This window comes from Lissotriton vulgaris, chromosome 2_2 (assembly GCF_964263255.1).
Source record: "Lissotriton vulgaris chromosome 2_2, aLisVul1.2, whole genome shotgun sequence".
Taxonomy (NCBI): Eukaryota; Metazoa; Chordata; class Amphibia; order Caudata; family Salamandridae; genus Lissotriton; species Lissotriton vulgaris.
Genome location: NC_141688.1, coordinates 204,592,560 through 204,606,986, shown reverse-complemented (window position 1 = coordinate 204,606,986; position 14,427 = coordinate 204,592,560). Strand labels below are relative to the sequence as shown.

The following is a 14,427-nucleotide window of genomic DNA, read 5'->3' as shown; positions in this document are numbered from 1 at the left end:
TCTCAGCCCCCCCTTGACGAAACCCCACCAAATCTTCAGGGGCTGCTCAGAAACAAAATGTGCCATTTTCCTGAAAATTTCAGCCGATTCCGTCCACAAACGCCAAAGTTATTAGGCATAGAATTTTCAAAAGTTCCATAGAGAAAAAATCCTAACTATATATACCTACTGGCTATCGCCAGTAGGTAATATATATATATATATATATATATATATATATATATATATACACATATATATATATATATATATATATATATATATATATATATATTTTTTTTTTTTTTTTAAGGGACCTCCATGGGCTTCTGCTTTGCCCCAAACTACGCCAATATCATGGTGGGGTGTGGAAGAAGCAGGTGCTCTGGAGTGACAAAACGGAACATTGGATCTTTAATGTTACCAAATGGTTAAGGTATATCGATGATATTTTTTTTGTCTGAGTGGGGACAGAAGTGGAACTTAACAAGTTTGTAGATACGTTGAATGATAACTATGTACACGTGAGATTCACTAGACACTACAGCAAACAATCTATTGATTTTCTAGACCTCAAGCTCACAGTTCATTATGGCACCATCTGTACCAATCTCTTCAGGGGAAAAAAACTGCTGGTAATTCGGTATTATAAGCCTCCAGGTGCCACCCATCTAGCTTGAGAGGGCATACCATACAGCGAGTTTTTAAGGGCCCTACGAAACTGCAGCACTGCTGCTACCTATGAGCAAAACAAACAACACATGATAGAGAGGTTTAGAGAGAGAGGCTATTCTCGCAAAGCACTGAAACAGGCAATAGCAATGGTGGAAAAACAATCTAGGAGCAAGATTCTATTCAAACAAAACTCAGAAAGAATCCCCAAAGAAGCCACACTAGAAACCTTACGGTTCATCACCAAATTTAGCAGTCATGCAGATCAGCTACGAAAAATATTGAAAACCAGATGGGGCATTCTTAGGTAGGATCCTAATCTGAGAAACAAAGTGGGTCCTAATCCATCAATGCCCTACATGAGAAGTGCCTCACTCAAAGACCTTCTTGTACACAGTCACCTCCAGATCAGAGAGACAAATTGGCTTTAACAAGCCAAGGGTTTCTGCAGGTGTGGCAACTGCAAAGCCTGTAATGTGTCGGACGTCACCCTAGATAGCTACAAAAAAAAACGATGGAACAAATCTAAAACAATTACCTGCAGTACTGAATATGGGATATACACTATTGTGTGCCCTTGCGGACTATGGTATATCGTCTCCACTAAATTTCCGGTCAAAAAGCAGATCTTAGAGTATTGGAGGGCTATCACCAACAAAGACCATACCTATAGGACATCTAGGCACTTTACTGACAGATACAAGGGAGACTGGACACTAGCCAGATACTTTGGTAGGGATTCTATGAGCGTCAACCCAAGAAGGGGCAACCAACAGGCGGTCCTTCATCAGTTAGAATCCTGCTTCATCCTGCATGCTGGCACAAAGTTCCCAGATGGGCTTAATGTGGATGAGGAGATGTACTTCCATCTGTAGAACAGTGTAGCTAATAAACATGCACCACATGACAGATCACTCACGGCCCATCTTTTTCCCATCTTTGTTCCTTTTTGTTTTTTAATATGTATATAGAGCGCTTTTGTTACAGGATGCATTCAATAACATATTATGACCTTGCCTATGTTAGTACACTAAAAAATGTTTATTAAGTGATTACTATCGATTGGAAAATTGGTGCCCTTGCTGCTACTAATTGTTGTGTACAAACTTGTTTTTACAGGCACATGTAGCTGAGAAATAAAACGGATGATACACCTTCGTTGGAGTTATGTGCACCGGAGTGCTTGGACGTCCCAGGAAATCCCCATTACTCCTAGTCACCATAGTTACCCCCACACTGTCTACTGTAGACTTTTTTCACTTGACAGCACGGAGTTACTAACATGAGGATGGGTAGTGACGTCAGCTAATTCCACATGGTAACTGTATCTCATATAGTTTAAACACTCTCTTGATACTATACCAGAATTTCAGCCCTTCCTGTGTATCTCCAGGACAGTTATTGGCTATCACACGTCTCTGTAGCACCGCTACAATGGTATTCAAAGCGACGCAGTCCCTGTAGGGCACTATATCAGCGCTCTTTGACCACTGTCGGCCCATTACTCATGACTGTGGGCTCCTCACCCTTTTCTTTTGGGCGGGATGTCACACCGGGCCACCTGATTACACCTTTGCTTCACTACTCGACAACTACCATACCAACTCATCTGAAAGCAATATTACTACCACAGGACAATATTGGAATGGATAATTCTGGTTGGAATGGTTGATTGTTGCTGCAATTACAAGCAACTGGTAAATGAATATGCAATATGTGAAAATGTTGTTTTAAATATTTTCCCATGTTTCTCATTTGACATGTGGTGTCCACATATGTATTGGTTGCATTTAAACAGGGGTTGACCCAGGAAGAGGTCATGTGACCAAGACCATGGACGTAGTTGAAACGCGTCTTTATCTGCTACTTGATTAAAAGGCCTTGTAAACTCGATCAGTGTGCTCGCAGAGATTCTTCTTAACAATACTCCTCTCAGCGCTATATATAAATATATATATATATATATATCTATATATATATATATATATGTGTGTGTGTGTGTGTGTGTAGATATATATATATAATATCTCAAGAAGATATCCTCATATTACATTACACTCTTAGGGGTCCTAAACATCAAACAGCTATACCAGATGCACCTTCATATTATAAGTGGGTGTGATTATATACAAGGCAGTTCTACTTGCATTTGTCAGTGTCACCACATTATTAAAACAGGCTTATGTCCTAATACCACCATTAACACCAATAGGGACAATAAACAGGTTCATATGTATTCATTAGAGGCATGGCCTTTGCAGTGATTGTCAATACAATACAGTATTTTTAAATAAAGCATTTCAATTCAGAGTATATAAAGAAGCAAGTCAGAGTCTTCTTTCACTGTCTACAGACATCGTAATGTGGCCTTATGAGCAACAAGAGAGGTCCCCGAACGTCAGATACGGAAATGCAGTTATAGAAAGGTAAGCCTCTCCTGGGGTCTTGCTGACTAGGCCCCGGGAGACTGAGGGTTAATTTCCAATAAGAATCCTTGATCAACCACTATCTTGGAGTCACCACAAGAAGACGCTACTAGGAACATTAGACGATGAGTGTCAGTATGAGCTAGTCATCGACCTACTGTATGAAAATCATGTGAGTGGGTTTCTCCCGCCCTTCTAACGTGCTCTGGGCTTGAACCTGGGAACTCTATTTTTTGGTCCCCTGTCTCAAGTCACACAGTTTGCATTTTTTTTTCTTTTTTCTTTTTCTTCAGTGCAGCACGGGAATTCTCTCCAGCGCTGCTGAGGTAGCAGTCCGTCTGGCCAGCATAATCCATTTCTGGAATGGATGTTGGCATATTCCTTCCACCACCTGTGTCCTCGTTGCTGTGTTGCTGCCTGGCTGTGTCTCCTTTGCTAACGCAGTCACAAGCATGTAAATAATCCTGTTAATTGTATTTTCCCTTTTCATGAACCTTTCTTTGGTCCTGCTGGTGTAGTGTATTGAAGGCCGACTTTAGCCCTGGTGGTGCCAGTGTGACAATGTTTTTGTGCGCTCCCCAATGACCACCTCCACCACGGATTCCCTCCCCACCATTCTTTAACAGTCTCCATAAGCACTCTCTCTCAAATGTATTTAATTAATTTTATAGCATCAGTCACAAAAGTGAAGGGTGTCAGAGCACTTTACATAACACACACATTAAACAGAGACCATAAATCATAGGTGTGTAAATTAGTGTATAGGAAATGTTACATTAGACAGTGGACAACAAGGGGTGAATTCACATATTATCCATACAGGTAGGCAGTATAGTTGAAGAGTACTTGGTGTGGAGAAGCACAAACTCTGAATTTAATAATGTCACCTTAATAACAAGTACTGATTTGTAACCAAATGTACTATTTTTGCAACATTAGAATAATGAAAGTCTGGGGAAAATAGCCATACCTCTAATCTATACCTTGAAGTCTGCACACAGTTGACAGTTAATAGCTCACTGTAAACCACAACTAACAAAAGGAAGTCTCTGACGAAAGCAGTAACACACTGCCCTGTTTACATTACATCCACTTTGTGATCTGCATGGTACATGTACTTTGCAGCAGGCATATTAACCCTCTGCGCTACCTTACCATGAATCAATACTTTCACAAGTTAAAACTTCAACTAGACAAAACTCCGATCTCGCCTAGAAGAACATTTATCACCTGAGTTTTCTTGACATATTAATTGTTGCCTGACAATTGCTGAGGGCCAGGAAAGTGGCAGTGGGTGCTTTAACCCCTCCCCTGCTGGTGACAGAACCACTCCGTCATCAGCCGCGGTCGCGCTGTGCTGATGACGGAGCGGTTCCGTCACGGCCCGCTCGGAACGCCTGCGCGGAGCGGATTCCGTGCCTGCGCTGAACGGACGGAGCCGTGACGGAACCGCTACGTCATAAGCACAGCGCAACCGCGGCTGGTGACGGAGCGGTTCCGTCACCAGCATGCACCCGCCGCTCTTCCACCCCGCCCCATTAGCACTGCGGCGGAATAGCCGCCGCAGTGAAGAGGTTAAAGCACAATATGAACTAGAAAACAGGCTCCCCCATTTAAGCAGCACCCTATGCGGTAGCACCCGTCGCACCGTCCTAGAGCAGCCCCTGAGTGTATTTTGTAATATTCAAAAGGTTGGATTAGATTTCCAATTTTTGGGGGATTCACATAAGTGTTCCAAGAAATTTATACCACTGTACTCACACATATAGATTTTACTGAAGCAAAAATATCTCCTGGTGGAACATTCTGCATGCATAAATATGACATATTTGTGTATTTAGATACTTACGTTTTATTTTGTGTCTCCTTATGGAGAAACCTATTTCCTGATATTCCCATTAGGTACAGGGCAGTGGAAGCAAACTTACTCTTGTCATTGACAGGAGCACATTTCTTCTAGGAAAACAAGTTTCATCCAGTGAAGGTCCAATTCATGATCAGTGAGCCATTTCATAAACCATGAATGTGAATGAGTCTGAATGACTTGCTTTCCAGGATATGTTCTCTTGGGTATTCATAATTGCCCCTGTGTGGGAAAACTCTCACATTTCTCTGGGATGACTTCTACAAAACGTTTCTTAAAAACCAAATATTTTAACCAAAGAGGCAATTCTCAAACTGCAACATGACCAATGAAAGAATAGCAGCTTCAGCAGCCACATTTGAGTAAACGTTCTGAAGTGAGTTTGAAAGAGAAATTAAACTTTTGTGTTCATCGTTACACTTTCCACCGCTGATGGAGCTGCAGAAAATGTTCTAAGATCAAACGTTAGGAGATCCTGTACTTTTGTTGGCAGGTTTTGGGCAGCTATTAACTGGTTCCACAGTTGTTAAAAGTCTACACTTTTCTTATGGCCTGGTTAACTTCAATCTCATCCCTCATTCTATGTTGCAAGAAATTAGGAAGCAGTGCAATTTCTATGGAGACGAACCATCCCTATACTAGGCATTTTCCTAGTGTGAATTTACCTGCTCCTTCCAAATTTCACATACTCCAATGCAGTTTTCAGTTTTACCACATATTGTAAAACCCCATGCTTTCCCTTTTTCATTGATACCCACCACAGACTTATGACCTCCACCTATTTGGCCCCCTCCCACAAAGATTTCTCAGTGGAAATCCTTGAGGAACTTGCATAAAGATAATTCAAATGAATGCACTAAATTTATCACATGACTTGGGATGTCAGATTGGACTCAAACACTGTTTGAACTTGTTACTGTAAGGCTACAATTTTCTCCACATTGCACAAGGTATTTGGAAAACATTTACAAATTAAGGGAAAATACAAAGACAAATTGAATAATTTTACATTGTGGAACAGGAAACAAAAGTCAATTTGTCCTCAACCTTGATGAGGAGCTGTTGACCTATTTGGGATGATATAATGTTATGATTGATAGTCACAGTTTACGGTTCCAGTGCCCAAGGACTGTAGAACAGCTATCTGTTTCCACATTTAGAGGACATCCCTACAACCTTCGGAGTCCATTCTCTTGGGTTGTAAGTACATCAGCCAATACAATACATAGGATGGCCCTGCGTCCTTACACAATGACCCCCTCTAAACTGTATGTAACGAACCCTATTGTGTTTCTCATCAAACAAGTTGGAATCATACCTCATACACCGTAAACAGTGTGATAGGTAGATTCCAGACTGTAAAGCTCCCCCGAGAGGCCCTCAGTGCTACCGATATCCATCTTGTAGACCCTGGCAGCAAACTATGGCTGTTGACCACAGAAACAATTCTGTCCTCCTACTGCTGCCCTCCAAGATCACACAGAGAAAGGCAGGTCGATAGGTATGCTGTCACAGGAAGGGATGACCACCTCCCAGACAGGACTTAGTGTATTGGGACAGGGTGGGGTCAGTTGCCAGCGTCACTGAGACTGCTTGAGGGACGTGCCTTCCTTGCAAACTCCAGTCCAAACCAGTTCAGGAAGCCATTGACTCCTGCTCTGGTGCGAAAATGGACAAAGGACATGAGAGTATCCTCCCCACTGTCCAGCCCCTCTTCTGGGAGGTACCCCTGAATCATTCTAACCCTTTCTTTGGGGTACTTAAGGGATTACCTTCAGTTGTGCTGCAAGATTCATCATGGGACAAGATTCAGATCCAACACCTCTTGAACTTCGACCATCTGGGCACTCAGGATATCACTTAGGGGAACCGAGTCTGTAAGTGGGAAGACTCTTGCTGCTCCTGGTCTCGTTGTACTGCAAGTCTACAGCAACGTCTGTGCCTGTGTTCATACAGGTTCTTTACAAGGCCTGTGTACACCCAAAACTCCCAAAGGATACTTCCTTGGAGCGAAGAAGTCACTTTCCTGCATTTGCTTTCAGGGACTTCTCCTCTCTAATCCACATTTGGGTTCCACTGAACACTTTCCCATCTTCGCCAGTGGTATCTTCCTGAAATCCTCCATTGTGGTCTACGGCTGTTTCTGAAGTCTCTTTGTACCTATGCACTCTGCCACCCTAGCAGGTATTCTAGTACCTGGGGTATCAACGGGTGGCGCGGCTCCCTAACGTTCCACCTTCCACGAGGTTTCTCAGGATCCACTAGACTTCCATTGAGTACGCGTCATGTACTTACTCTACACACAGCCTTTGTGGGGTTCCTAGATACTCACCTTGGGTGGTTCCTTGAGCGCCCGACTAGTCTACATCACCTGGGTCCATCCTTGACTTAAGTCGGGGTACGTATTCCACTAGTTTAGTATATGGTTTGATCTCCCCCTGGGTACTACTGTGTATTCTGTGCTATTCATGTATTCTAGTGACAAATTATTGTGTGAATTGTGTTTATATCTCCAGATAGGAGATATTGCAATGTGCTAGTGAGTGTTTATAATAAATACATACTTTTTATAACTACACTGTGTGGTTGTTTTTCACTTACCTATGCCAGAAGATTGAGTACTGGTAAAACAAGCTGCTTTACACTCCTTCTGTACTAAGCCTGAAGGGTGCTCTCCACAGCTACCACTTAGAAAGCTTTCTAAGGTTGTCTAGGACCACTAAATGCACCATTAGGGTTGTCTAGATTAGTGCAGGGTGGCCACTTACATAAGTGTACATCATACACTGAGCCAGCCTCCTCGTACTAATCGAAGGCTGGGTATGGCCAACAAGATGGCAGGACAGATCCTTGTGGTGACATTAGAAGATAGAATGGCAGCTACCCTCCCTCCTAATGTTATCAGAGAACTTAAACAAGCTTCACCCACACAGACAGCAGGTAGTAGAGAATGATAGCAGCTTGTAACTGGCCTGACCCCCACCCCCCAACTCTACATGAAGGGAGTTAACAATATGCTCTCCCAGGTCTGTCCTCTCTGCAAATAAAAGAAAAACTAAACTAAAACACACATAGGCGCACCTACATTGCCATACTAGTAGACAAACACACACTGCCACTGCCTACTTTTCTCAAAAGAAAATAACACTTATCAAGCATTTGCAATGCAATCGTTCTCGCCTTCAAGACCTTATACGTATTAGCTATGCAGCACATTAACCTGGGTGCTGAAACATCTACTGTTCTTTAACATGGAGGGAAAGTAAGCACCAAACTGCGAGACACATGGAGAGAAATATTGCCTTTCATCTGGAAATGGTATAGTTCAAGGCTCTGTGGGCCTTATTTATGAAGGCCTTGTGTCAGTTTTGCGCCGCCGGTGCGTCACTTTTTGTGACGCACCAGCGGTGTAAAAAATGCGCCTCGTTGCACCATATTTAAAAAGTGATGCATCTAGGTAGATGCGTCACTTTTTAAACTCCTGCACCTCATTATACCTGCGTCAGGTATAATGTATGCAGAGGGGGCGTTCCACTGCAAAAAGCCTCGTAATAGTGATGCAGTTAAATCTATGAGATTTAACTGCGTCACTTTTAGGACACTGTTGCGTCAAAATCTTGCGCCTGCCTCACAGCAGGCGTAAGACTGACGCAAGCCCTTTCACATGGGGCTTTCCCCATGTGAAAGGACGCATTACTGGACACACTCCAGCAATGCGTCACTTTTGTGCTTACAGATACGTCAGAAATAGTGGCGTATCTGTAACTCCTTGCGACATGATGCGTCATACATTAAATATGACGCATCAGGAATGTCGTAAGGAGTGCGCAGTGAAAAGTGACGCATCGCTGTTTTCACGCAGCGACGGTCACTTTTCATAAATGAGGCCCTGTATTTTTAATATAAAATAAGGGCCTTCGTTGGTCATACCACTGAAAATACAAGATTTGAAAAAAATATTGTGTATGGGTGCTCGTGGAGGACAATGTCTATGGACTGAAAACTAGAAAATGCTAATAGAGGCAGTTGCCAGAAAAATAAAAATAAAAGACAGTCCCTCAGCAGAAAGCAATTCTGGTACTTTACTAACCGCTGCTGGTCGTTTTCTATCAAGACAGTTAAATCGAAGCAGTAGAACAGAAAAAAACTCCCTAAGTGGAAGCAGACAAGTCCTAGGGTTGATCTACAGAGCCCATAAAGTACATATACTAAAGTATATACAAGAGGTCTCGAATGCTCAACTTAAAGATGGTAAATGAGCACTTTTTGTACATCTGTTGGCTGGTACTGGAATCAGTGGCATTTTTAAATGTATTCATCACTAAATAGAGGCTGAATATGGTGCTGCACCCTTGTAAGTGCTCTTAAAAACATGACAGTCCTCCTTACCGAACACAGTGAGCGTCAAGAGGAGGTTGCCCGTTAGTGCCTTCCAGATTTTCAGGCATGCCCGCAGAGGATTTATCCGACGAACCTCTTCTGTGCTCAGGTGACTCTCGTTCATCCGCACTTCCACCTGTTTAGGCATGTTGTTGGCACTGCAGGTAATGAAAGAAGAGGGTATGTGTAAGTTAACATGAATAATATCATAGGCAGGGCTCTGATGAATGATCAGTGAGCCACGGGTTAACATGCAGGACTGCGCAGACATCAATGCTACTCCTGTCATCAAACTCTGAAAACTATAAAAAGTTAAAACAGACTCCTAGGGCATATTTACAAGCCACTATTGCCACGGGGGCGCTTTCTATATTTATATTGCGGAACTAAGCAACTTAGCGTGGCTTAACACCACCTTGTTAGTATGCGCCTTTCTGCCGCAGTCCTCTGTGGCAAAGGGTGTTGCTGCGGGCTTTCTAAAGAAACACCCATTGTTTTCTGATGCTGCCCCAGATTTACAAGGATGTGCAAATCTGAGGCAGCACGAATAGCTAATGCCATGCAAGAGCAGTCGTAAGCATGGTGCACGTGGAGAAATACTTTGATTTCTCCTCGTTTTTGCTTTTCTGCAAAAAAAGACAGAGCTAAAAGCTATTGACCTTTTCCATGCTGATGACGGAACTGCTCCATCATCAGCCGCGGTGGCGCTGTGCTGATGACGGAGCGGTTCCGTCATGGCCCGCCAGACGCGCCTGCGCGGTGCGGATTCCGCGCCTGCGCTGGGTGTTCTATTGAGCGGGCGGGGCCATGACGGAACCGCTCCGTCATCAGCACAGCACAACCGCGGCTGGTGACAGAGCGGTTCCCTCACCAGCATGAACCCGCCGCGCGGCCACCCCGCCCCCTTAGTGCTGCGACGGAATAGCCGCCGCAGCGAAGGGGTTAATGATTGTCTAGTTTATGTGGAGGAAGGTGTTCCATCCTGCACATAAACAATCATTAAATAATGACGATTTTCTACTTCTATGTGTGCTGCGGAATGCTGCACAAACAGAAGTAACGAATAGCCATTATGGATTGTTTATGTGCAGGATGGGGCACTTTCCTGCACATCAACAATCATTCCCTACAACACAGGCATCCTGGTGCAAGGGTGTCTGTGTTGGCTCTAGGCAGCTAAATTTAGTGCCAGCACTAGGGAAAAGACAGGGTGTGCCGTATTGTAGTAAATACGGTACATCCCTTTGTTTTGAAAATGTTGGAGCGCGGCAATGCCAAATTTGGCTCAGCTCTGGCCTCCAACATTTTCTAGTAAATATGCCCCCTAGATTCTTTTACTGCTACATTGCACTCAAATGGGTGCAACAAATGTAACAATTCACTACTAAGTGTTACTACTTTTAATGTAATAACATTTAAAGTCCAGTATGGCCCAGCTACATGCACACATTCTGTTATTTACAACAAACACTTTCTTTTGCCTACATAAGTCAGCCGATTTTTGTCACTGTTACTGCGATCTCTACAACATGTATCTCCAATTATGCCTCCAGATCACTGGTAGCCATGTTCCCCTGTATCACTTCAGCTCCAGTGGCAATCCGGTCACCACTAACAAACTCAATCCACAATGGCCAAAAATTGAGCTGACCTCTTCAGAACCACGAAAAACCATAAGCTTGCTCAAACTCAGTTACGACAAAACAGAATCTGTTTCCTAACCGTACGTGGCTCACTAACCACAGCACTGCTCTCACCACCTCATTCACAGTAAGACAAGCCATTGTAAAAACAAATGTTTTGTGTGCAACACTGAAGAGAGTTATGGCACTGACTGTCCTCATCCGATCAGTAACCAGCACCTGCCTCGACCTCCTTAGTTCCATCAGCATACTAAATACCATTCCTCCAACCTCCAAGATCCATTCCAGAATGCCAGGTTCCAGCTAAAGCGTATCCCCGGGAACAAATGAATCTTTCCCTGAAGACACCAGATATGCATTTAAAAAACACCCAAACCAAAAACGACAATCCCCTTTTTCAGCCAAAAATGCATCAATCTATCAACCAACACATCTACTGCTAATGAACTAGGACCACACAACCCTAGATGCTCCCGCCACTCTGTCATTCATAGTGCAGACCACAGCCAAGCTCAAAAGGCAAATGCTGCCTCTCCCCTCATGGACACTTGCACCCTGGACAAAGCCACTCTGGGACAAATCAGCAAGACAAAAAAGGTGTCAATGTACCTCTTGTGAACCTGATGTCTCTGCCTTTTTTTCAGGCAGGAGGTACTGCTGCTCTATTGAAGTTTCTACACTTGGGTGATATGTGTAGAATCTCAAACTCAATACCTAGCCACTGTAGTGTGTGGTTTTTTGGGGACTGATATCAAAGAAGTGAAGCTATCTTAAACAGCAGAAGAATCCAGAAATATATAAAACTGTACAGCGCAACTAAAATTACAACAACAGTTCGTGGTTAATACCATACAGGAATCCATTGCATTGACATATTATTTTACACTCATAGAATCATGAGCGAAACCACTTTATCTTGTACCTGGCAGTCATTAAGTCATAAAGACACAATTAATTAACAACTAAAATCTCTTATTAGTCTTAATATATTGATCACATACTAGCCATTTTTTAAAGATTGTTCACAATCTTAGAAATTATCTGACAGTCAGATTGGCCAACCGCTCATCCACCCCTTTTGCCCCTTTCAGGCCCAAGTGATCAAGCCGTTAGCCCACTCATCCAATGTCCTGACGACGCCCTTCACCCTCATCTACCACACCCTACTCTCTGGTCCCTCCAGGAGGACTTTAAATCTGCTGTTGTCCTACCACTGATTAACAAAGAGAGAGCAGATCTGTATTTCTCTTTCAAATAGCATCCAGTGTCACAACGTACCTTCCTTTATTCTAGAAACTGCTGAATATGTTGATATTGACCCATTGCACCTCCCATCTCTCCTCATCCAACTTTCTTGACCCACACAATCTAAACTCTGCCTACTTCACTCTTCTGACACAGCTAACATTTATTTTTCAAACGTCATCAACTCCACTCAACATTATGCTCAACTCTTCAACTGTAGACAACTCCAACCACATCTTCCTTTCTTTGCACCAATCCCTGATCAATGGTCTAGTGTCGAGTAACCATGATTATTTCAATAGTTTACATTCCAGGCTATAAACCTCTCTTCCCCTTTGAAATAAACATCCATTTCACCAACAGAGAGTTGTACAAGTCAACCTCTTCCTACAAGCAAAAATTAGGATGCAATTTGTGAGTCACATTTAAGGAATGTGTAGGAATCGTAAACTTTTTTACGATTCCAACATGCATAGGCAATTGGGATTCTATGACTGCGATTCCTTAAAAATCACAATTATAGAATCGCAATTACCTATTTTGATGCATGTCCACCTATAGAAATTGCTAATAAATAGATATGTGTAACAAACACACTGTACAGTAAGAGCAGACTACTCACAAGTATCTGTTACTTTAAAGGGACATACTTTTAATTTAAAAAATGTTCTGCGGACACACCAGTGTCCGTGTCGTGCCAGAGGCATCACTCTTATTACCAGTGAAAAGTGTGCTAACAGAAAGGATGAAATTTGTATCCAACATCATATGTAGACCGCAGTTGTACTGCCTACAGCTCAAAGATGTAGGTTCCGAAAAAGCTAAAGATTTAAATATCACACACGAGGCAAATTTAAATCATACATTTGCAGAGTCTTGGCATTTACATGTTCGTGTCAAAGAGCAATACTTGTATCTTTAATATGGCATGCTACCTGTTTGTACATGCAACCGGTGCACGACATATATGTTCATCATACTGTGGACTGTACAAGATATTGTAAATAGGCATTGTCCTATTTGGTTGATGAATGAAAACAGTATGTACTAAACAGGCAGTCTTGAAATACTAAGTTGAGATGCTCAGTTTGCTTGGGAAAGGAGTACCTGGTCTCTAGCCATCTGTATTTTTATGAAAAGGCATCTCTGGTTGTGGGATAAACCGGTTTCTCTCCCAGACAAAATGATTGTAGGAAGAATTGTTGGTGAAATCTTCCTATGGACACTCTTGAAGAAGTTTGGTCGAGCTAGCTTTGCACCATGAACCCTGCAGTAGCAATCTTTTTAGGCCTCTTAATGTATCTACTCAGAAACCCTTGCTTTATTCCAAGAGGTTACTTGTTTATGCAGAACAGTGAAACACAAGCATCGACACAATTGAAGGAGAGTACCTCCCAGTCACACTGCTACTGATGATGTCATACCTGACACGTGCTGGGTAGACTCACAAACCTTTCCTCATGTGCCTTGATTCTAGAAACTTCCAATAGTCACTTTAAATGTGTGTGTTTCCTCGCCATGGGAAGCTCCGCTCCTACACAAACACCCAATTTTTGTGTGATCACAGATTTTAATAAATGCAATTTGCAGGCTCAACCGAAAATGCAGAGCACGGAAGCCTTCTTTGACAGTACTCACACCTAAACGAAGATGAGAGCGAAGCCTCCATTGGGTGTATTCTGGGTCAACTCGGAGTATTAATTTAACGTCAAGAGTACTTTATAAGTCATGTTATCAGTTTTATAAATCACATGGCAATTATCTTGATAAGAAGTAATAAACATCATAATGAGCTTGGCTACATCTGTCTGCACATCTTGATTTGTAAACAAAGTATGGGAAAACATAATATTCAATTTATTGAATATTTTATTATTTTATCTAATATAACAAAGTACTTGTACTAAAAATAATGTCCTCCTTATTTCAGCATCATAGTGTCAATTCTGTGCTACTGAAAAGCAGTACTAAAGAGTAAGAACGGTCGAATTTAGGCATTCCCATGGTCTATTTGACGGGTTACTTGCATTCAGGGGCGGCACCTTCATTACGCTTCAGGCAGAAGAAAAATAAAATGACAATGAAACTATTATACTGTCCTTTCATATTTCACTTCCAGTCCGCGAGTCTGGGGCGTTTTTCAGCAGCAGGGGGCGGCGTGATGGTAGGCAGTAATAGTGGACATATCGGTTTAGCCTTCTTAGGGTGGCCAAACTGA

General features: G+C 42.6%; 1 protein-coding gene across 2 annotated transcripts in view; it reads right to left on the bottom strand.

Moving 5' to 3' along the window:
* Window positions 1-14,427, bottom strand: part of SLC1A2 (solute carrier family 1 member 2) — a 401,007-nt gene that overhangs the window by 153,489 nt on the left and 233,091 nt on the right. For both annotated transcript variants that reach the window (XM_086959544.1, XM_086959542.1), the window contains exon 2: window positions 9,331-9,479. In XM_086959544.1, coding sequence (XP_086815670.1) covers window positions 9,331-9,479 — 149 coding nt within the window. The remainder of the gene's footprint in view (window positions 1-9,330; window positions 9,480-14,427) is intronic.